Source organism: Camelus ferus, chromosome 16, assembly GCF_009834535.1.
Source record: "Camelus ferus isolate YT-003-E chromosome 16, BCGSAC_Cfer_1.0, whole genome shotgun sequence".
NCBI classification, from domain to species: Eukaryota; Metazoa; Chordata; class Mammalia; order Artiodactyla; family Camelidae; genus Camelus; species Camelus ferus.
The window spans coordinates 37698904-37721099 of NC_045711.1; the positions used below are offsets into that span (position 1 = coordinate 37698904).

General features: G+C 45.8%; 1 protein-coding gene across 11 annotated transcripts in view; it reads right to left on the reverse strand.

Annotated features, from left to right (window-relative positions):
- Positions 1–12778: 12778 nt before the first annotated feature.
- RAP1GAP2 (RAP1 GTPase activating protein 2) overlaps positions 12779–22196 on the reverse strand; it is a 176994-nt gene continuing 167576 nt past the window's right edge. For all 11 annotated transcript variants that reach the window (XM_032457437.1, XM_014559558.2, XM_006185006.3 and 8 more), the window contains 5 exons: positions 22074–22191; positions 21463–21589; positions 18216–18292; positions 17819–17857; positions 12779–17020 (listed from right to left, as the gene is read on the reverse strand). In XM_032457437.1, the coding sequence (XP_032313328.1) occupies positions 17849–17857; positions 18216–18292; positions 21463–21589; positions 22074–22191 (331 nt within the window). In that variant the 3' untranslated portion in view covers positions 12779–17020; positions 17819–17848. The remainder of the gene's footprint in view (positions 17021–17818; positions 17858–18215; positions 18293–21462; positions 21590–22073; positions 22192–22196) is intronic.

Below are 22196 nucleotides of genomic sequence, written 5' to 3' on the forward strand. Positions count from 1 at the left end.
ATCCTGTATGGTATACAGGAGTAATTAGGGCATAGAGCCAGCCCAGAATGAGTTTACTGATTTGTGGTAAAGAAAAGACATGTATGTATAACTCAGTATCCATTAGATCTCACCAGCCTTGGCAATAAATAAGGTTACACTAAGACTAATACGAGAAGTTTGCAGGATCAAATCCTTCAACTTGCCTGACACAGGACCATGGTCCCAGCCTTATCCAGATACATAAAGTTATAGCCTAGGGATGTCACTCCTGTTCTCTGACACATATCCATTCATGTTTCTGAGCTCTGGCCTTCTCTTAGGATAACGCCCTACAAGCCATTTACAGAAGATACCTTGTTCTGCCTCCACTGCAGGTGTCCTGGGTGAAGCTGCCCCTTACCTGATGTACTGCCAGGGGGAGGTCTGCTTCAGTCCTGACCCACAGTCCCTCTGGACATAGCCCCTATGGTTCAGTTCGAAATAGCAAAAAGATTCCTCTCCTTTGCTCTGGGTTGATTTTGTAATCCTCGCGCTCCAAAGCAATACTGCCTCTCTTGTCTTTTTCCTGTGTTTCTTTTCTCTGAAAAAATGTCAGACCTTGTCCCGGGAAGTCCATCCTGTCCTTTATTTCTGTGGCTCCTCACCTTTTATCTCTTCTTCATGCAACAACTCCATCCTTCCCTCTAAACAAAACTCTCAAGCATATCAACATACACTCGTGAGCAGGAGTAATGGTGGAGACAGTAGGAGAGGAGGTAGTTGTGAGATCCAGTCTTTACTTTTCTGATGTTCATTCGGTCATTCACCAATTCATTCAATTGATGACTGACTTAATGTCCATTATGGGCCTCAAACGAGATTACAGACATTAATAAGGAACCCAAGTCTATTGAGAGAAGTAGATAAAATTACAATAAATGTAAGTGGATCTAACTCATCAGTTAAAAGGTGATGTTTAACAGATTGATTAAAGATAAAATACAAAAAAAGTTAAAAAAATAGAAGCAATAAAGATGTGAAATTTCAAAATAAATAAATAAATAAAAATAAAATACAGACATATGTATTTAAAAGAGATACACTGAAAGCATAAAAATCTATAAAACTTAAAGAATAGAAACAGGCATATTTGGAAAATACTAATCAAAAGAAAGCTGAATATAGCTATATTGACATCAGATAAAATAGACTTCAAAGCAAAAATTACTAAGAATGGAGAATGTTCTTTTATTGTATCTGTATGAGATGATGGATGTTAACTTACCATGGCAATAGTTTCACAATATGTGTAAGTCAAGTCATTGTGCTGTACACCTGAAACTTACAGTGTTGTATGTCAATTCTATCTTAATAAAACTCAAAAAAAGAATGGAAAGTGTTACTATCCAAGGCAAATTTGAAACATACCCTGATACTCCACGAGACAAATGAAGTTGAAGCTTTTTAAGCTCCTTCACTCTCTCTTGCAGACACCCGTTCCAAGGCTCTTATCTAATTTGTAATTTTTTTTTCTTACACAGGACCCCAAACGGAATCACTTCAGGTCCAAAAGCCTTATAGCACTCAGATAAAGCAATTGTAAGTATTTTTGCACCTTTTTAAAAAGAGCCTCAAAATACATGAGGTAAATCTGGTATAATGACCAGGAGGAATTTATAGGATCACCATCATGAAAGGAAACTTTAGCAGGCCTCTCTTGATTAATGGTGGGTCAGGTTGGCAGAGGAATGTGAAAATATGGAGGATCTGAACAGCGTGGTCAATGTGCTTGATTTGGGCTTATGTGGAGTTTACATGCAATGATTAGGAAGAGTATTTTCTTGGACACACATGGAACATTTGCAGGAATTAGTCATGTACTGAACCACACACACACACACAAAAAAGCCTCAACAAATTTCAAGGAATAGATAAGTAAAGCATAATCTCTATTCACAACTCAATTGGTTTGGATGTTAATGACAGAAGAGTAAATAGAGTGTCTCCAATTTTTGGACCTTGGGAGACAGACTATTAGCTAACTCAAGGTTAAAAAAGAAATCAAAATAGAAATTTGAAAATATCTAGCTATCTGGAGGGAACTCTAATGTGAAAAGATACATGCACACCAATGTTCATAGCAGCACTATATTCAATAGCCCAGACATGGAGCCGACCTAAATGTCCATCGACAGATGACTGGATAAAGAAATTGTAATATTTATACAATGGAATACTACTCTGCCATAAAAAAGAATAAAACAATGCCATTTGCAGCAACATGGGTGGACCCAGATATCATCATTCTAAGTGAAGTAAGCCAGAAAGAGAAAGAAAAATAACATATGATATCACTTATTTGTGGAATTTAAAAAAGAAAAAGACACTATGAACTCATCTACAGAACAGAAACAGACTCTCAGACTTAGTAAACAATCTTATGGTTACTAGGGGAAGAGGGTGGGAGGGGATAATTTAGGAGTTTGATATCTACAAATGTTGTCCACTATACATCAAAATAGATTTTTAAAAGAAGTTTCTTTTGTATAGCACAGGGAACTATGCTCAATATCTTGTAATAACCTTTAATGGAAAAATATGAAAACGAATATATGTATGTATATGCAAGACTGGGACATTGTGCTGTATACCAGAAGTTGACACATTGTAATTGACTGTACTTCAGTTAAAAAAAAAAAAAAAAGAAAATATCTAGCACTGGATGGTAATAAAGACATCGCATGTCAAAACCTGTAGGATGTGGCCAGCATGGTGCTCTGAACAAAAACTGCGGTCTTAAGTGGTCACATTAAAAGGAAGGAAAGCTTCCTGTTTGTTAAGCTAAGTTTCCTTTTAGGATTGTGGAGCAAATGAACAATGGGATGAGCACAGGGAACATGCAAGGAAGGAGATAAATAAACTGGGGATAAAAACCAATAAAACAAATAAAACAGAGAGGATCAATTAGTAAATAGCAGTATAAGCAAATCATCAAACAATGCAGCAGTAACAAGTAGGGCGGGGGCAGGGGATGCTTAAGGAGCTAAAAGTGATTGCCTCTGGGTAGCAAAACTGGGAATGGGAAGGGTGAAGTTGGGTGACTATTTCTCAGTTAAAACCTACTTGTAGTATCTAAATTCTTTAACTATGATTAACTTATTTTAATTTGAATAATGATATAAAGAATAACCAGGAAAAAATGGGGGAAATTAGAGAAATGGAGGAAGGAGAGCCCAGCCCTACCAAATATTTTAAAATATTATCAAGTTACAGTAACTATATAATTGGGACTAGCATAGAATACTGCAAGAGAGTGCAGATATAGATGCATGTATGGAAATTTAATAAATGACAAAGGTAACATTTCTAATCAATGAAGAAACATTGGGACATTCAGTAAATAGTGCTCAGAAAACTGGCTAGCCATCTAAAGAAGTGAATCTCGACCTCACTTTCCCCTTTATATCCAGATGAAACAAAGATGTGATTTCCTTTAAAAAATAAAAGTATAAATGTTTAAGAACACATGGAAGAGAAGAAAAATTTGTAATCTTAGATTAAGGAAGGTTTTTGTAGATTAGCCACTAAATCATGAAACCATCAAGAAAAGATTGATTTGGCAGGTGCTGCTAGTTACCCCAGTAATATCCATTCTCCTTTTCTTTCTTATTAATCAGCCCTGATTTCAGTGGTGAAAGGGAGTGAAGAGTATCCAGAAATCATATTATTCTTTCTAGATTCCCTTGTAATGAGGAGTAGCTATAGGACACAAATCTAATCAATGAGATATAAGCAGAAACAGTGATTTCTGAGAAAACTTTTCTTCTATAACATAAGCACAACCTTTTTATTCTTGCCCTTTCCAATCTGGAATGGAGATGCACGCACCAGAGCTGCAGCAGCCATATAGCAATCATGTGGTGACCAACGGAGTATGAAGACTGCACACTGAGGATAGTGAGGCAGAAAAATGGTGAAAGCCCAGTTTCCTGATGGCATCACTGAGCCCATGAACTGCCTACCTTCAGACTTCATATTTGTTCAATAATTTTCAAAGTAAGGTAAAATCATGGCTCTCATATAGTATAAAACTGAACATGTGTTAAAGATTATTTAACACATCAATGAGGAAACAGCCAAAGAGTCTAAAGAACAGATACATTTTTCGATCAGGTAAATTGAAATAAATGTACAAACAGAGGCAAACTGATTTTTCCACTGGGGTGGGGGACAGTGGGGGAGAGCTGTCCCTCTACTGTCATAACTCATTTGCATGTCTATAGATGCTATCAGTTAATCTAAAACTTACAAAGTTGTAAAGTAAGTCCCATAGAATCTGAATCAGACAAGCCAGAAACGTGTCTTTTAGACAATGTAGTTTTCTACTGAAGCCCAAATTTTGCCCCGTATGTTACATGAAACAAATATTCTTCCATCTGCTCAAGCCATTGTTAGCTGGCTTTTTATTTCCTATAGCTGAATATATTCCTAGCTGATACAACTGATAAATTTGACTGAATTAAATTTTTTTCTTAACTTTGCACAGCATAAAACAGCATAAAAGCAGCCAAACGAAAACAATAACAAACTGAAGGAATATGTCCAACATGAATGACAAAGGACTAATTTCCTTAATATTTAAAAGGCAAACCAGTATGGAGAAGACTAACAACCCAACAGAAAATGGCAAAGGGTTACCAGGTAGGAAAGGGAGTGGGGAGGGATAAATTGAGAGTTCTGGATTTGCAGACACTAATTACTATACATAAAATAGATAAACAAGGTCCAATTGTATAGCACAGGGAACTATATTCAATCTGTTGTAATGACCTATAATGAAAAAGAATATGAAAAGGAATATGTATATGCACATAAGAATCACTATGCTCTACACCAGAAATTAACACAACACTGTAAATTGACTATACTTCAATTAAAAGAAAGAAAGAAAATGGCAAAGGGCATTAACAATTCACAGAAAAAGAAATGCAAATACTTTTTAAACATGGGGAGTGTTCAGTTTCACTCATGAGTTTTGGAAAATGTAAATTAAAACTATAATGTAACGTTATAGTTCACCTATCAGATAGGCAAAAATGTAAAACTTTATTGACAGTGAGGGAAATAAGGTGGTTTCATACATTCCTGTAGAGAGGTAAATTAACATAGCCTGTATGAAGGGCAGCTTGGCAAAACCTATCAAAATTCAAAATGCACATTCTCCTTGTCACAATAATACGCTTCTGGCATTGATCTTGTAAATATGTTTACCTGTATAACTAAAGACATAGGTAGAAAAATATTCTTTGTAGCACTGCTTGTAGTTGCAAAACACTGGTTAAATAACCATATATCCATAAAATGGAATACTACACAACCGTTTAAATAATGGGGCAAAGTCATGTTATTAAAAGTCAGGAGGGTTCCCTTTTTTCCACATCCTTGCCAACACTGGTTATCTTTTGCTTTATGATAACAGCCATGCTAACAGGTATGAGATGCCAGGTCACTGTGGTTTTGATTTGCATTTCCCTGATGACTGGTCGTGTTGAGCACTTTTTCTTCTACCTATAGGCCATTTGTAACTATTGGACTGGGAAATGTCTATTCAGGTCCTTTGCCCATTTCTTAACTGGGTTATTTGGCTTTTTGCTATTGAGTTGTACGAGTTCCTTATACATTTTGGACATTATACCATATCAGATAAGTGGCTTGCGAATCCATTCCATTGGTTCCCAGTGTGGTGTGCTGATTGTTTTCCTTTGTCGTGCAGCTTTTTACTTTGATGCAGTCCCACTTGCTTATTTTGGCTTTTGTTGCCTGTGCTTTTAGTGTCCTAGCCAAAACAATTGTTGCCTTTTCCCTGTGTTTCCTTCTATTAGTTTTAAACTTGCAGGTCTTATATTTAAATCTAATCCATTTTGAATTGATTTTTTATATGGTGGCAAATACGGGTCCAAATTCATGCACAATTGCTGGGAATTTAAATTGATACAGCCACCATGGAAAACATGAAGCTTCCTCAAAAAATAAAAAATAAAGCTGCTACATGATCTCACAATCCCACTTCTGGGTATATCTCCAGAGGAACTGAAATCAGAATCTCGAAGCAACATCTGTACTCCCATGTTTACTACAGCATTATTCACAGTAACCCAGATATGGAATCAACCTGTGTCCATCAGCAGGTGAATGGATAAAGAGAATGTGGTATATATACAATGCAATATTATTAAAGTGTTTTTGAAAAGAAGGAAGTCCTGCCATTTGCAACAACATGGATGACCTGGAAGACATTATGCTAAGGGAAATAAGCCAGACACAAAAAGACAAATACGGCATGATGCCACTTATATGTGGAATCTAAAATAGTCAAACTCACGTAAAAGAATGAAATTAGAACATTTCCTCACACTACATACAAAAACAAACTCAAAATGGATTAAAGACCTAAATGTAAGACCGGAAACCATAAAAGTCCTAGAAGAAAACATAGGCAGAAAACTCACTGACATAAATCATAGCAATATTTTTTGGATCTGTCTCCTAAGGCAAAGGAAACAAAAGCAAAAAGAAGCAAATGAGACCTAATTAAACTTAAAAGCTTTTTCACAGCAAAGGAAACCATCAACAAAATGAAAAGGCAACCTATTGAATGGGAGAAAATATTTGCAAATGATAAGACCAATAAGGGGTTAATATCCAAAATATATACACAATTCATACAATTCAATATAAAAAAAATCTAATTGAAAAATGAGCAGAAGACCTGAATAGACATTTTTCCAAAGAAGACATACAGATGGCCAACAGGCACGTGAAAAAATATTCAAGATCACTAGTTATCAGAGAAATGCAAATCAAAACCACCATGGGATTATCTCACACCTGCCAGAACAGCTATCATCAAAAAGACCACAAATAACAAGTGTTGGTGAGGATGTGGAGGAAAGGGAACCCTAGTACATTGTTGGTGGGAACATATATTGGTGAAGCCACTATGGAAAATAGTATGGCGGTTCCTCAGAAAACTAAAAATAGAACTAACATATGACCCAACAACTCCACTCCTGGGTAGACATATCCAAAGACAACAAATACACTAATTCAAAAAGATACATGTACCCCAATGTTCACAGCAGCATAATCTGTAACCAAGACATGGAAGCAACTTAAGTGTCCATCAACAGATGAATGGATAACAAAGATATAATATACATTCAATATATACAAAATAGATATTACTCAGCCATATAAAGAATGAAATTTTTGCATGCTTAGCATGCATGAGGTCCTCAGTTCAATCCCCAGTACCTCCTCTAAAAATAAAAACAAAACCTAATTAAGAATGAAATTTTGTCACTTGCTACAACATAGATGGACCTGGAGGGTATTCTGCTTAGTGAAATAAGAAAAAGACAAGTACTATATGTTTTCACTTACATATGGAATCTAAAAATTAAAATGAATGAACATAACAAAACAGAAACAGACTCACAGAAATAAAGAACAAACTGGTGGTTACCAGTGGGGAGAGGGAAGGGGGAGGGCCAAGACAGGGGTAGGGGATTAAGAGATGCAAACTACTATGTGTAAAATGAGCTACAAGGATATATTGCACAGCACAGGGAACGTAGCCAGTATTTTATAAAAAACTTCATATGGAATATAATCTATAAAAATATCAAATCACTAAGTTGTATACTTGAAAACAATAAAATATTGTAAATCAACTATACTTCAATAAAATAAAATAGTCAAACTCATACAAGCAGAGATAGAATGGTGGTTGCCAGAGGATGAGGAGAGGGTTAATCAGTGAGGTGGTATTTGTCAAAGGGCACAAAGTATCAGTTATGCAGGATGAATGATTTCTGAAGATCTAATGTACAGTATAGTAATATGGTTAATAGTCTATTTGAAGTTTGCTAAGAGTGGATCTTAAGTATTCTCGCCAAGGAGGAGGAGGAAGAGGAAAGGGCAAAGGAGAAGGAGAGGAAATGGGAATTATGTGAGATTACAAATACGTTAATTAGCTTGACTGTGATGATCATTTCACAATATATACCTATATTAAAACATCAAGTTGTATACCTTAAATATATACGATTTTTGTCAGTTAAACCTTAATAAAGCTGTTTTTTTAGGTCAGTAGGAAAAAGGTCAGTAAGAAACTGCAATATTAACATTATTCCAGCATCATTATTAATTTTTCCACATTCATTAAATGGCCAGGTATTTTTAGGTTATCAGCGTGTCTTAGGTTTCCTACACACATCTGTCTTTAATAAACTGGGTTCTGTGGTAGATACCTGCTGGGAACCTGCCCACCTCCCAGTGACCCACCCTCAAGGTTATCTGTGGTGGCCACAGACCCCAGTCCCCTGGCTATAAGTGATTGGATGGGGAGGTTATCACCTGACCTTCTTAGGCCAATCAGAGTCTCCCGCATGGGGCTCTGATTGGAACTAAATTCTGGCCCTGGACCGACTCTTAAAGGAGAGCAGTGTGGATTTGTGTGCTATGGGAAGGTTTTTTTCCAACCAGAGAAGATGAGAAAGCTGGTCTGTCAGTCTGGGTGGGTCCAATCAGGAGAGAGAAACCACACAGGAGCCTGAATACAGCAGGTTTAATGAAAAAGAATTATTAACTTTAACAGGGGATTGGAGAAATGAGGGATTGGCTGCTGGGGAGTGAAGAGAATGCTGAAGAATACAGAAAGAGCAGAAATAAAAAGCAGCCACCACCCGTCGGGCTGAGATGTAATGCCTGACGAAGAGGCTCCTTCTGGGACTAAGACCCAGACCCTGTTGGCTCTGGGTCACTCGATGGGAAAAGAAAAAAGGCCATCGTGGTTCCACGCCAGCAGAACTTGCTGGAAACCCACTGTCTGTTCTCAGGGAGGTGTCTCACTGGAGGCACAATGCTATAAACCGCCGCGCACTGGGGGAGGAGAGAGGCTGGTGTTGAAGGAGGCCATGGAGAGGAGGCGACCAGCGGCTGACCCGAGAGCTGGACCTGGGAGACCCGAGGCTCCTCCCCTGTCCTTGGCACGTGCGCTCCGCTCCGCCCGCCTTCCCCGCGCTGGAAGCTGCCTTGAATAGACAGCCTTGAAATAGTAATGCTAGCTGAGACCATCTGGATATACATGTCTGAACCAGTTAAGGACTCTATATAAACTTTTAAGGTTCTGGCAGGCGGATGTAGAGATCTACTCGTCCGCAGCCGCCCAAGATAAACCTCGAGAGTAAATCCCCTGGATTATTAAACCCGCACCTACCAGCCTGGAGCGGTCTGCGGTCTGCCTCTTTCTTCCGTCTCTCCTTGCCCTCCACGTAGAGGGGGCCAGTTTCATTTTTCACCTGAGAAACTTCCGAGGTGAGGAACCAGCAGGTGCAAGAAGAGGTTACTGCTGGGAGAAGCCACTGGCCACAGGGTGCTGCTGGCCCTCGTGCACTGCAGACCGGGGACTCTGGGGGAGCCGTGAGCACTACAGAAAACTCGGGTACAGGAAAAGCTGCCCGCGCGGCCGGAGCTGGACCTGGAGCCACGCATGAGCCTGCGCTCCAAGGGTTCGCCCAGTGAGGCTTCCCAGCTCGTCAAACCCGCTCAGGAGAACCAGAAACAAAACGCCTTTCCTCTTGAAGTGCCTCTCTTGCACCCTCTGCTGGCAAGGCTTAACATTGTGCCAGCTGGCAAAGGGAACATTTCAAGGACCCAGATTCAGTTCCCAGTTTAGGCGGTGAAGGGGAAAAGGGTGCTGAGACCATCTGGTCTTCAGGGAGAGAATAAAAGAAACAAAAAGCCATCACATAAGCGAAAGGAAGAGACTGACAGCCCAACAGGAAGAAAAGATATGCAGAGAAACACAGAGAAATGCAGAGAACACTGGTGAGAGGCAAGAAACCTAACGAAATGACTTTGCTGTCTTTCTGGTGGCCCAGATGCATCCTTGTCCTTTGATTCTAGGAGACACCTTTCTCTTTTTTTCCCCTCATTTTGTTTTTTTTAACTGACACACAGTTTATTCACAATATCAGGTGTACAGCAAAGTGATTCAATTATTTTTTTCAGACTATTTTCCATTATAGGTTAAGATATGGAATATAGTTCCCTGTGCTATATGGTAGGTCCTTGTTATTTATCTATTTTATGTATAGATCCCTGTCTCTTTTTAATAAATGCCTCCTTTTTCATCAGCTTAAACTAGTTTGAACCGGCTTCAAGCTCTGTGACAAAGTCATCCTAGTCAATGTGAGCGAGCATTAAGTGGTCCCTGATTTAAAATCTTAGGTAGTAATGCTATCATTGCTGAGTTGTTGCAGTCGTGTACAGTTGTTTGTATCTGCTGGAATTTTATCCTTTCTCATTTTTGGAAGTTCTCTTCCTTAGTAGAAAAATTTTATCATTAAAGAAGTTAAAATCCCTTCCATTACATTCACTATTACAATAAGTGGCGTAGCTGGACTTCAGCTGGACCTTGCCCTTTTCCCTGGCCTTTCCCTCAGATACCCTCTTTAGTTATAAGTTCTTGTAAAACTTGCCAATTGATATTTTAGAGTAAGGTTATAACAAATTGTTAGCCTTATATTTTAAAAAATTGTTTTAGTGTACTGTTACAGGTGATGAAAGTAAAATTCATCCCTTCCAATAAGTTTTCTCCAATCTTTCTCATAGAGCGCCTGCATTTTTTCCACAACAGAGTCTCACTTATGTCCATCTAATCATCCGTTTGTATGTTTTCTTGTGGAAGTGGTATTGCAACTTACTTATACTCGCTCTTTTGTATGGGCTGTTTCGTGTTATTATTCCACTTGATGGAGTCAATTCATCAACCACATCTTTTCATTTACCTACCATAGTTACTAGATTACTTTGCCTCTAACATAATCATTAGTGACAGGGAACATGTTACCCAGGGGTGCTATCTTCAACTCTTTCCAGCAGCTGTTTTGTTCCTAGGTTGTCAGTGGGTTTCTAAAGCCTCACATCACATCTTTCATCTGATAATTTGTTTTGGTTTGGAGAAAGAGGCTCTAGCTGTGTTTTAATTTTTTATTTTAACTTAATTTTCAATTCTCAGTGTCGTTTTTCTTTTCACCAAATTCTTTCCCTTTGCTTCATGCGTGACCTCATTTTTTCTCCCAGTGATTCTCCCAGAATGCCTTGGTCATTCACGCAGCCATAATCCATTTTCATCTTAAACTATTCCTTACAAGCTTCATGTTTTATTTATATTTCTCTAGTCTGTTCTCTCTAGTGGTTTCCTTTCATTTTCCTGTAAGAGCTTGTGTCTTGCTGGAACATACATTTCTCCCACATTTGTGATAATGATAATGTCAGTCCCCTTAGGTGGGGGACTGGCATCTCTCAACCCCAACACACCCTCATGGTTCCCTATCCCTTTCTCACTGGGCCTGAGACTATTGTAATAGGAGAGGGACTTATACAGAGACTGCAGACTGGATCAGTGGTTCCCAAAGTGACAGACTGCATCATATCCCTCATGTGATTATTTAAAAATGCAGATTCCTGGGACTTACTCAGTCCAATTGAATTCTAACCTCTGGAATGGTGCCTAAGCCTGCATTTTTACACCCTCCAGGTGATTTTTATGCACCCCAAAGCTAAAATCCTAGAGAAGAAGCCTTTCCCAGATGGGAGCAGTTTTCTGTCCTGAGTGTGGAGGGAGCTGGTCTGAAGTGGGGATGACCTTCTACAAGGTTTTCCCAGACCCTGATGCTTCCAGCAGATATTATCTCTGCCTAAAGAAATGGGGACTGGAAGTCCCACTCCCAGGATCATTGCACTTAGATGTCATAACTTCATCTCAGAGTTCCTCGCTGGAACTTGACTCTGGTTCCCCAAAACAGTGTCTGCCGTGGGAGCACAGGGCACCATTAAATATTTGAGGACAGAGATGTGAATGGGCTGTAGCTGTGAGCCTCCAAATCTGTGTTTCAAATTCTGAGAACCATTCGAACCACTGGAGCCAGCCACGGAGCTCCACCAGGCTTGCAGAGAGGCACAATTTCATCAGAACTAGCAATAAAACCAACATCCTGCCTCATTCCCCAGGGAACAGAAGAGAGGTCCTGGCTCTGTGCAAGAGGGAGAGCATTTGGCTTCTCTGTCTCTGTTTCTACAAGATTGAGGGTCCTCCAGACACATCTTCCAGTGAGTCAAGGTATGTTGATCGTCTTAACATTGCCAAGATCACCTGTCACTGTTAGGGTCTGGAGAAAGGAGAAGGTAGATGCAGAGTGAAAAGGAAGAGTGCTAGAATACGGCCCAGAGCAGCAGACGTTGCCACCTGCTGGGGCTGTGAGGACAAGGGAACATCCTGAGAGTTGAGTGGACACCAAGGAGGTAGCGGGGCTTGAAGTTCTTATTCCACTAACCAAAGGCTGCATGTAGACTTCTTGGAGCAGGAGCAGAGGAAGGAGGAGAGATGATTCCAGCCTGAGCCCCATCTCTCAAGACAGAGGACTTTGCGACAAAACAGCAGCATGTGAGTGCCTGCCAAGCACAACAAACCGATGGAGGATTTGTATCAGACAGAGAGGCAGAGAGAACCAAGAGAAAGGAGGCTTTAACCACCCGCCTGTGTTAATATGGGCCTATCCACAAAAAGGGGGAAACTGTAACCAACCAAAACTGGTGCAAGTTCATATGGCGACCGTGAGAATGTGCCTCTCAGGTCCCCAGCTGCACAGGGTGGGGGAAGGCATCACTGACCGATGGCCCCAGCTCTGTTGTATTCTGAGTTCCGTCACCGTGTTTCATGGCTCCCACCAAGCCAGAGAAGTCTGAACACTGATGGACACAAAATATCTTATTTATTGTCAATCTCTGCAAAGACACATTGAAGCAACAAAATATACATTTGTCGACCTTTTAGAATTTGTTTTATACATTAACAAATACAATGTGCTACCATAGCAATAAATTAAATGTACACTATTTACATTACAGAGGCGGTCCAGGGTCCATGAATCACCTCCCTGGGAAGGGGAAAGACAAAGTCATCATCACACAGATCATCGTTTCCAAGCCACACTTCTCTGGTTCTTTCACACAAGGGACTCTCTTCACACTCACACGGCAGCCCTCCCTGGCCTGGAGTGTGGAAGGGCCACGCCCTGGGCAGGGGAGAGCTGCCACCCATGCGGATGAGCAGAGATGACACAAAATCAGAAAGGACGGCATTTAAATTCCAGTCTTCCAGCCAAACACCCTCTCCCTAGGCTGGTAAGGCACAGGACAGCACCTCTGCCCCAACAGCCTCTCACTAGGCAGGGCTCATGTCCTTGGCGTTAGTGTGGGTCCTACAGGGGCACGTGGCCCAGCTGAAAGGAGGGAGACATGAGACTGGAGGGAGCAGCAAGGAACTGATGGCAAAACAGCTGTAAGAGCCAGGCAGGATGCCCCAGCTGGGCCCACCAGGCTGCAAGCACAGCCTTGGCAAACTGCTGACCTGTCCTGCCTCAGACAGCGGGGTAGCTGGGGCTGGGGGAGGAGCCGTGGGGCCCTTGCCAGCCACCGGTAGCCAGAAGATCTACTTGAACCCTGACCATTCCCCAACAACAGACCCGTCTCTGTTGACTCAGAATTGAATGAAGGTAGTGTTTAAGTTGGCACCTTAAACAGTCAGGGTAAGAAAGTGAAACGGGCTGTCATCCCTTGAGCCTGCATTTTTATTAGCCACCTTTGTTTAAAGATCAGGGAGTCTGAGTTTTCTTTGACCACTTTTCTTCTTAACTTAAGAAGGGAAAACCAAAGTCTGGGTAACTGCACCTTTGCCCTGGCCTCCACCCCCATTACAGACAGAAGAACTGACATCACCAAGGAACAGTCCCCTGGGATCTCTGTCCCACCTTGTTTTCTTTGCCTGAGCTGCATCGAAAACCCCAGGGCCCTCACTGAAAAATCCCAGAGAGGATCCCTCCTGATGAAAAGAACAGAGACTGAGGCTCACCAGCACCCTGGCCAACACCTCCCAGCCAGTGCCGAGGCACCAGCAAACTGGCTTCTCCAGAACTCAGGGTCCCGGGAAGTGCAGTCATTTGTTCCCCCAACCCCGTTGTTGGTGCCAAAGAAAGGGCCTGGGTTGTGGATTCTCATCCCAGCCTTGCCACTAGCTGGCTGTGTGACCCCAGCAAGTTGTTTTCCCTTCACTGGGGCTGAAGTTTCTCATCTGGAAGATGACGTGATTGGCTTAGATGTTAAAAAGGGGCCTGGAAGTCTTGGACATGGAGATGAGGCTAACAAGGCTGAACCACAGAATATTTTTTCCCCAAAACGCCACTTCCCATTCAGGAACATAGACAGAAACTCTAAGACCTTCCAGCTCAAGCTCTTTCTGCATCTGTTTTTCAGCATCGACTGAGCAGAGGCATAGGGGTGCCATACAGAGCCTGAAAAGAAGAGTTTCTTCTGTGAGGCAGGCTGTTCCCAGAGCCGGAGACGTATCCAGGCAACTCTTATCCTGGGGAACGTCTCACATCCCGGCAAGAGCACCATCAGGATGAGTCTAGTCTCAAGGACCAATGAGGCTTGAGCAACCTTGGAGCCCCAAGACTGGGGGCAGCAATTAAAGGAAAGACTTTTGGGGACAGAGCAGATACAAGAGGGGTGTGGAGGAAGCAGCCTCCAGGAACCCGAGGTGCCAGGCCCATGGTCTGGGGGGCGAGGGGAAACTGGCCTGTCCTTGCTCTCCCCCTCAGCCCTGGGACCTCGGGGGGCCAGTCACGTACACTCTGGAAGCCACAGGATGAACCTTCTAAAGGTAGCAAGGCAGGACCCAGAGACATTTCAGATCCTGTCCAGAGTACCCCATTAGCAAATCTCAGGTCTATTTCTTGGGGGGCACACCTATGCCTCTCAGTTTCTCTGGACACACCCAGCCATCCTGACCACTGGCTCAGACGCAGGGGGACAAAGGCCTCCCAGGAAGTGGGGCTGCAGGAGGAGCAGTAGGGGAAGCTGGGTGCAAGGTTCCCAAGTAGGACAGAGTGGGGACGACCTGAAAACCCCAGAGGACTCCCAGACCACAACAAACACAGCACGGCACAACCACCAGGCAGCCGTGGATACCAGCTACCCAGAGAAGTGAGCCAGAACCTGGAATGGATTTTAAAGAAATGCAGTTTGACCTTTCAAGCTCCTTCAGAAGCCCAGCCTACAGAACGCTCCCAGAATCCGCCAGCCTCACTCCAGCAGTGGGTGCTGCTATGGGGAATTTTAATAAAAGCTGAACAGACATTTGTTGACCTTCTAACTAGAATACATCTTACCAGACTAGTACTTTAAGTAAACATATTTCCCAGATAGTATGAGGGGAGACGTCCACCCAGCCTGCAAATAGGATCCCACAAAGTCCATGTGAGTTGGGGACAAAGGATCAAGGTTTTGCTCTAATGGCAAAAGCAACGGGGGAATTGTCACATCAGTCAAATGGAGTGTAACATTTGTATGTCTTGACTTGGGAATGGGCCCAGCTCCCAATGCAAATAAAGCTTTTGGTTGGCAATCCTTGTCATCTGCTTATTAAAGCAGGAGCCCAACCTGTGTCACCCTGGGAGCCCAGTGTCACTGAGGCCCCACATGCACTTGAAGCTGTAGCACCTCAAGGGTCTGCTCTCTGTCTGACATGGAGGACATCACCTCTTAAACCCCACCACGGCCCGTCAGCAGAAATGACCCATCGCAATGCAGACTCAGATAGGTGAGAAGGGAGGAGGGGGCCACTTCTCAGAGAGCGAGCCAGCTCTGCCCAGCAAGGGTGGGCTCTGGCTGAGGGTGCAGGTGACAGGAGGTGTCTGAACTGTACCCAGCTTGGGCCAGGCTGCAGGAATCCCTTCAATGTGACAACTGCCTACAGACCTGTGGCTGGAAAGGGGAAGAGGAAGATTGGGGGGAGGCCTGATATGACCACAGGGCTTGGTAGCTGGAAAGAGCCCCCGGGCAGCACTGGGCCAGGCACGGAAACTGCAGAAGGACACGACCCTTCCCCTCACCTACATTCGACAGCACACGTAGCCTGACCAACCTGACCCGTCGTCCCCTGCCTGGTGTCTCGGGCTCCCACCTGAGCTGGGGGCTGAATGAACTATGCCTCCCACAAACCTCCACAACCAGCAGAGACCTGGAGCCCAGCCCAGCCCTCAGCCCTGAGGTTGTCCTCAGCTCAGGCCCCTGGTGCTCTGCTGCTCACTCTTCCTGGATCCCTTCCCACTCCTGGTGGCCCATGCCTTCGTGGGAAAAGCATCTGCTCAGAGACGGACGGCTTCTCCTGCAGCCGCCCCATCCAGAGCCTGCGGGAAATGAGGCTGCCCAGGAAGAGCGTGGCGCCCGCTCTCACATATGCCCAGCCGGGTCTCAGCTTCAACCGGCCGGGCAGCTCAAGACACATGGGCAGCAGGGATAGGAGTAGCCTGAGCCTGATGTCAGCAGATGGGTAAGACGCTCCCAGCACAGAAGCAAACAGATATTTGGGAGCTCCAGACACATGGGAATGGCAGAACCGATCTCTATCAGGATGCCCACGAGGATGGCTATAAACCTGGGGTCCTGGAAAAGTGCTCCTCCCTCCACCTCCACTAGATACATTCACTGCGGCTACAGCCTCCTGTCTGCTGTGTCCAGGGCTCTGTGCTGCCCCTCCCCGGGCGCCATGTCCTGCTGTCGGCCTCTGATGCCCACCTCACCTCCCTGCCTTTCCGGTCCCTGACTGAGTCCCTGGTGCCCAGATCCCCCCCAAACCACCGTGCCCAAATCATTCCCCTGCAGATAAAACAAGATGACAAATGACCCAGACACGCATCACATAGGGTGGTCAGGAGCAGGGGGAGCCTGGAGGAATGAGGCCTTGTCCAGAATGGGGAGGTGCTGGCAGGGATGGGCAAGGCTACCGGTAGCCAGGTGGGACACTAGGACAGACAGCTGATCTGGTGGGCAGGTGGCCAGTGGAGAAGCAGGACCGTGATGGTCAGAGTAGTGGATGGCACCCCCAAACTGCTGGAATAGGAGCCTTCTCTGAGACAGAATCGGGGCTTCCCTGGAAAAGATAAGGAGAAGGGAGATGATGGCCGCACAGTGGGTAAAGGAAGGAGTGAGATACATGTGCCCATGGCCACAGCCCACTGAACATGCTTAAGACAGGAGGCTGCCAGATACAATGGTGCCGACTCTCTACAAACATTACTTTGGTGAACAAGGCATCCGAAGGACCTGACGGGAGTTGCAGTAAGTGTCAACATGCCCATTTTCATAGACCAGGTTTACATAACGGGCTCAGTTGTGCCTCTCCCCTTGATTCCAAATGTGCCTCATACCCCCTTGGTGGTGGAGAGTTGGACCCAGGCCCTGCTCTGCTGAAAACCTCACATGGCCCCAGCTGAGGCTGGGAGCAGGGGCCTCCCTGGGCTGGTCCTGCACAACATTTAGGGAACCAGGGCATCTCTGGATATGCAGGGAGGACGTCTCAGCCCAGAAACCTGGCCAAAGACACAGGGCAGGAGAGGCTGCCAAAACGGAGGAAAGAGAGCCAACTGAGAAAGTGGGGCCCTGGGCTACTGCCCTCTGCCTGCTGGAACAAGCTCCCAGGGGAAGGGAGACCGACTTGGTGAGTCTGGCGCAGTCTATCAGTCACCCCTTCCCATCCGCAGCTGAGGCCATCTGCCCTCTTCCCCATCCAGACCCGCGCCCCGTCATAGAGGCTCCAGGGAAGAGGTGACTGGCACTCCCCGAGGGTCAGGATCTCTCTGGCCATTCTCAGGGTATCAGGCCACCAAGTACCCTGATCTTAGTGACACACCTTCCTTCGTGGCCACAGCAGGACAAACACTCAACCTACCTCAGACAGGCGAAGGACTCCTCTTTCACATTAGTGACCCTGTTTCAAGAAAAATCCATGTGAGTGTTTTAAATAACAAGACAACATAATCCCCACCGACTGCAGCTTCCGCATATTCAGGGCTCAACTCTCCAGAGAGCCCAGGAAGGGACATGAGGGCCCAGGAGCCAACACTCCCCAACTCACATCTGCGTGTGTCCAAGGGTAGGGCTCTAACATAGGAGCTGTGGCAAAGGTTGGCTGGTGACCCACAGCATCGCCCCCAGACCTGACCAGAGCCTGCCTTCCCTTCCACCCACCCCAACCCCAGGCCTCCTCCGTGTGAGGTGTGGGGCGCCCTCTTCCTCCAACCCCAGGGAGGAGGAAGAGGGTGGAATGTGGGAGGTGTGACCCTTACCGCACTGGAGCTGGCATGGCTGAGCTTATCAAAGCGGAATTTCAGGTTTGACCTCGGGGAGTTTCTGCTTTTGACATCTAGGAAAAAGAAGAATGCCCTTGAGATGAGGGTAGGGCTGCAGATGTCGCAGGGGCTGCGGAGGAGGGGCCCTGGATAGGGAGGCCAGAAGGTGGTCTCCTCTCCACTAGGCACTCTGGCTTGAGATGAGGGTAGGGCTGCAGATGTCGCAGGGGCTGCGGAGGGGGGGCCCTGGATAGGGAAGCCAGGAGAAGGTGGTCTCCCCTCCACTAGGCACTCTGGCTGACCTGCCCTGATTCCCGAGAGCCAACTCTTAAATTTTTAGAAATCTGTTATACACAGTCATTTAAAAAAATAGATAAGCTTACAATTGAATAAATTATATTCATCAAAGGTAATAAATTCTCAGAGTCATCGCTTCCTAGTTATTTACGACATCTCACTATTACCTATACTCCTAAGGTGACTTACATCCTTTATTTTATCTGACTGGTAGTTCTTCCCAACCCCACGTCACATATGTGTTGTGTCTCTAGTCACTGCACTGCGAAGAGCACATAAAACTGAGAAAATCCCTTTGCAGTATTTGAAAACTACTATCTGATTCAGCAAAGAAGCTGCTCACATCACTGACAAAATAATACCAATCCCCATTCATGTTGGAACTACACGTGTTCATCATCTGGAACCTTCCACTGCCTATATATAGATAAGAGGTCAGACAAATTTCAAGAAAAGCCTTTTGTGAGAACCAATGGGCTCTGTGGGATTTATAAGTAAAGAATATTAGATATTTTGTCATTATTTGTAAGTTGTGTGCTTCAGATCCTTTATATCAGTAAACACGTACATACGTGTGTGTGTGTATGTGTGTGTGATGAGAGCTAGGTGTTAAATATTTACCGGCTCTCCACTGGCAGGGGGGCCACTTGGCTTTCTGGCCTGGGGGTCTACAACTCAGTGTACTCCACCTGGAGGCTGCTGACTTACTCTTGGAACTTAAATCACAGGGTTCCACTCAGTGCTATGAATACCTCTTGGTGTGACCTTCCAGTCCCCCCTCAGGGCCCCAGGAAGCCCAGGTGTGAAATGACCAATGACCAGGGCACCTGAAATAATGGGAGACCAGGCCCTCCAGGCCGCCTCCCTCTCCTCAGCCCTGTCTCAACCCAGATGCAGCTGAACAGCCTAAAACTGAGGAGTTTCCAGATCTCCAGAAGCCCACCCTGTCCCTGAGGGTACCCAGCAGAACCCCTGAGGGGCTGGGGATGAGATGTGGCCCCTCAGGTTTACATACTCCATGGGGGCGGGGCGCGGGGGGTGGTGAGAGGGGTGGTAATAAGAACTCAGCAGGAGTCACAGACCTGTTGCACGTCCCCTTCTGCCCTGGGGGAACTTCAGCAAGTCATACTCTCAAACTCCTTATTTATTTTGATATTCATTTAACACCAAGGAGGAGCCAGGCTTGATTACAGATTCTTTCATTCACCCTTTCAATGTTTAATTAAGCCTTGTTAAAAAAAAATAATCATCAGGGAATTTGTATTACTACCCCACTTTACAGATGAGGAAACTGAGGCTCAGAGAGTTGTGAGCCTGCCAACCCTGCACCAGGATCAGAACCCAGCTCCACAGTTCCCCGGCCACAGGGGCTGCCCCACTAACACAGGGGCACATTTGCTTGTGAACAGTGATCCTCCTGTATTCCCAGCATTGCTGTCCTCTTTTGCCAACATTCCTTCACCATGAGAACCCCAGAAGCACTGTGGCTGAAACCACCTAGTTGGCCCACTGGCCCTTTCTGTGTTTCCATCATTTAGACTAGAGTTCCTCAACCTCAGCCTACTGACACTTTGGGCCACATAACTCTTCATTGTGGGGGCTGCCCTGTACCCTGTGCGATGTTTAGCAGCATCCCTTACCTGGGTCCAATAGATGCCAGCAGCACACTCACTTCCCATGAAAATCAAAAATTCCCCAGAAGTTGCCAAATGTGCCCTAGGGAACAATGCTGCCCCCAGTTGAGAACCACTAATTACACTATTGTTTTATTCTGTTATTGAACAAACACTTAGGTTAACAGTTTAGGTCTCTGATAAGCGTAACTCATTCACTCTTCACCAACCACATGAGGTAGAAACTATTCCCCTCCTTCCATTTGTCACTTGGGGAAACTGAGGCACAGAGAGACTCAGGACCTTGCCCAATGGCACATCACTAGTAAGAGGAAGATCCAGGATTTGCACCCAGACTCCAGTCTGCCCCACACCAGGCTGCCCTCCAGGACAGGACCAAAGCTCTGACTTCCGGCACCCGCAGCGCCCCTGGTGTCTACCGCACACATCCGCTTGGATGTCCCTCGGGCTCCAACCCTTCACCCTCTCCCCAGAGCTGGCTCCTCCTTCTCTGCCCGACTGCAGGGATCACAGAACCCTGAAAAGCCCTGACTCTTTGCCTTCCCTGAGCTCCCACTACTGACCCCGGACCGCCCTTGAATCCATGCCTTCTCCCATTGCCCCAGACACCCCAGATCCATGGCCCCATCACCCCTCACCACCCATCATGATCTCCCTTCCTGCACCCACTCCCCAGCAATCCTTTTGCTCAGCCAAACACCTGCAGCTGCCAAAATGGTCTCTCTCCTCCAGATGACTCTTCTCTACTTAAGAATCTTCAAAGACTTAAGACTCTCCAATGGTTCACACTGCCGGCAGGATAATACAAAATCCTCACCAGGGTCCCACGGTGGCCCCAGTCAGTTGCTCTAATCACTGTCACACATCCCCTCCATGTACTGCAGACTCCCTGAACCATGTTCATGGTCTCTGGATCCCCAGGGCTCTCCACTGCTGTTCCATCCACCCGCATCACTCCCCCCACGCCTTATCCCTGTATTATCAGGATGGTCGCTGTGACCATGGGGCCCTGGGTCGGTGACAGGGCAGGGCAAGAGGTCAGGGGAAAGAGCCTCAGCTCTTGAATCACACAATCCCAACTCCTCCGGCAAATCACTGAGCTCTCAGCCTCAGTTTCCCCATGAATAAGGAGGGGATAAGAACATAGGCCCCCGAAGGATGATGAACAGATGTGGTGGGCTGGCACAGCTGAAGGCCCGAACACTTTGGAATGGAAACAGGCCAGTTCAGCATGCCTGGGACGCGTGTCCAACGAAGTGGTCAGGCCACCGCCCCGCCCCCACAGGCCACACTGCCCACAAGATACCACTGACCTGTGGGACTCCGGCTCATGATGATGGGGGTGGCAGCTGCCCCCAGGCTGGGACTCTCGCTGCTCGGGGAAGGGCTGTAGAGAAACACCTCCTGCTTGAAGGGCGAGGTTGTGGACGGCTGGCTGCTCTGGGGAGAGAGGCCGGGTGAGCGAGGCCAGCCCCACCCTCGGCAGGCCTGAGACAGGTCCCCCCAGAGGCCCAGGGCAGCCACTGCCTCCCTCTCCCCACATAGATCTGCTCTTTCCTTCTGCAGCCTCCAACCCTGGCTCCAGCCTCTCCCCCTGCCCCCAAGGAAGTGCCCTGACCCAGCCGCATAGACAGGGCTGACCCCTCTCCTCTCCAGCCCAAAACCCCAGGGCAGGGACACCATTCAGTCTGGCCTCTGACCCCTGCTGCTGCTCCCACAGGGAGACCACACCCCACCACACTGAACCGCTGCTCCCAGAGGGTGGGGATGGCTGCCCAGGCCCCTGGTTTCCATACTTCCTCTTTTATCTGCAGAGCCTGCATGGGGCTCTGCCCACAGTAGCTATTTTAATGCATGAAGCTGTGTCTGGCTGGGCCCAGAGTGCCTCTCCCTACTCCCCGGGGTTGGATAGGGCCACACCTACCCCACTGTCACACTCCTCCATGGCCTCGCCCTCCCCCGCTGTGCTGCTGAAGCTGCTGGTGCTGGAGGAGGAGCGGGAGATGTTGGCTCGGCCATTCTCCTTCAATTTTATGAAGGGTCTGCA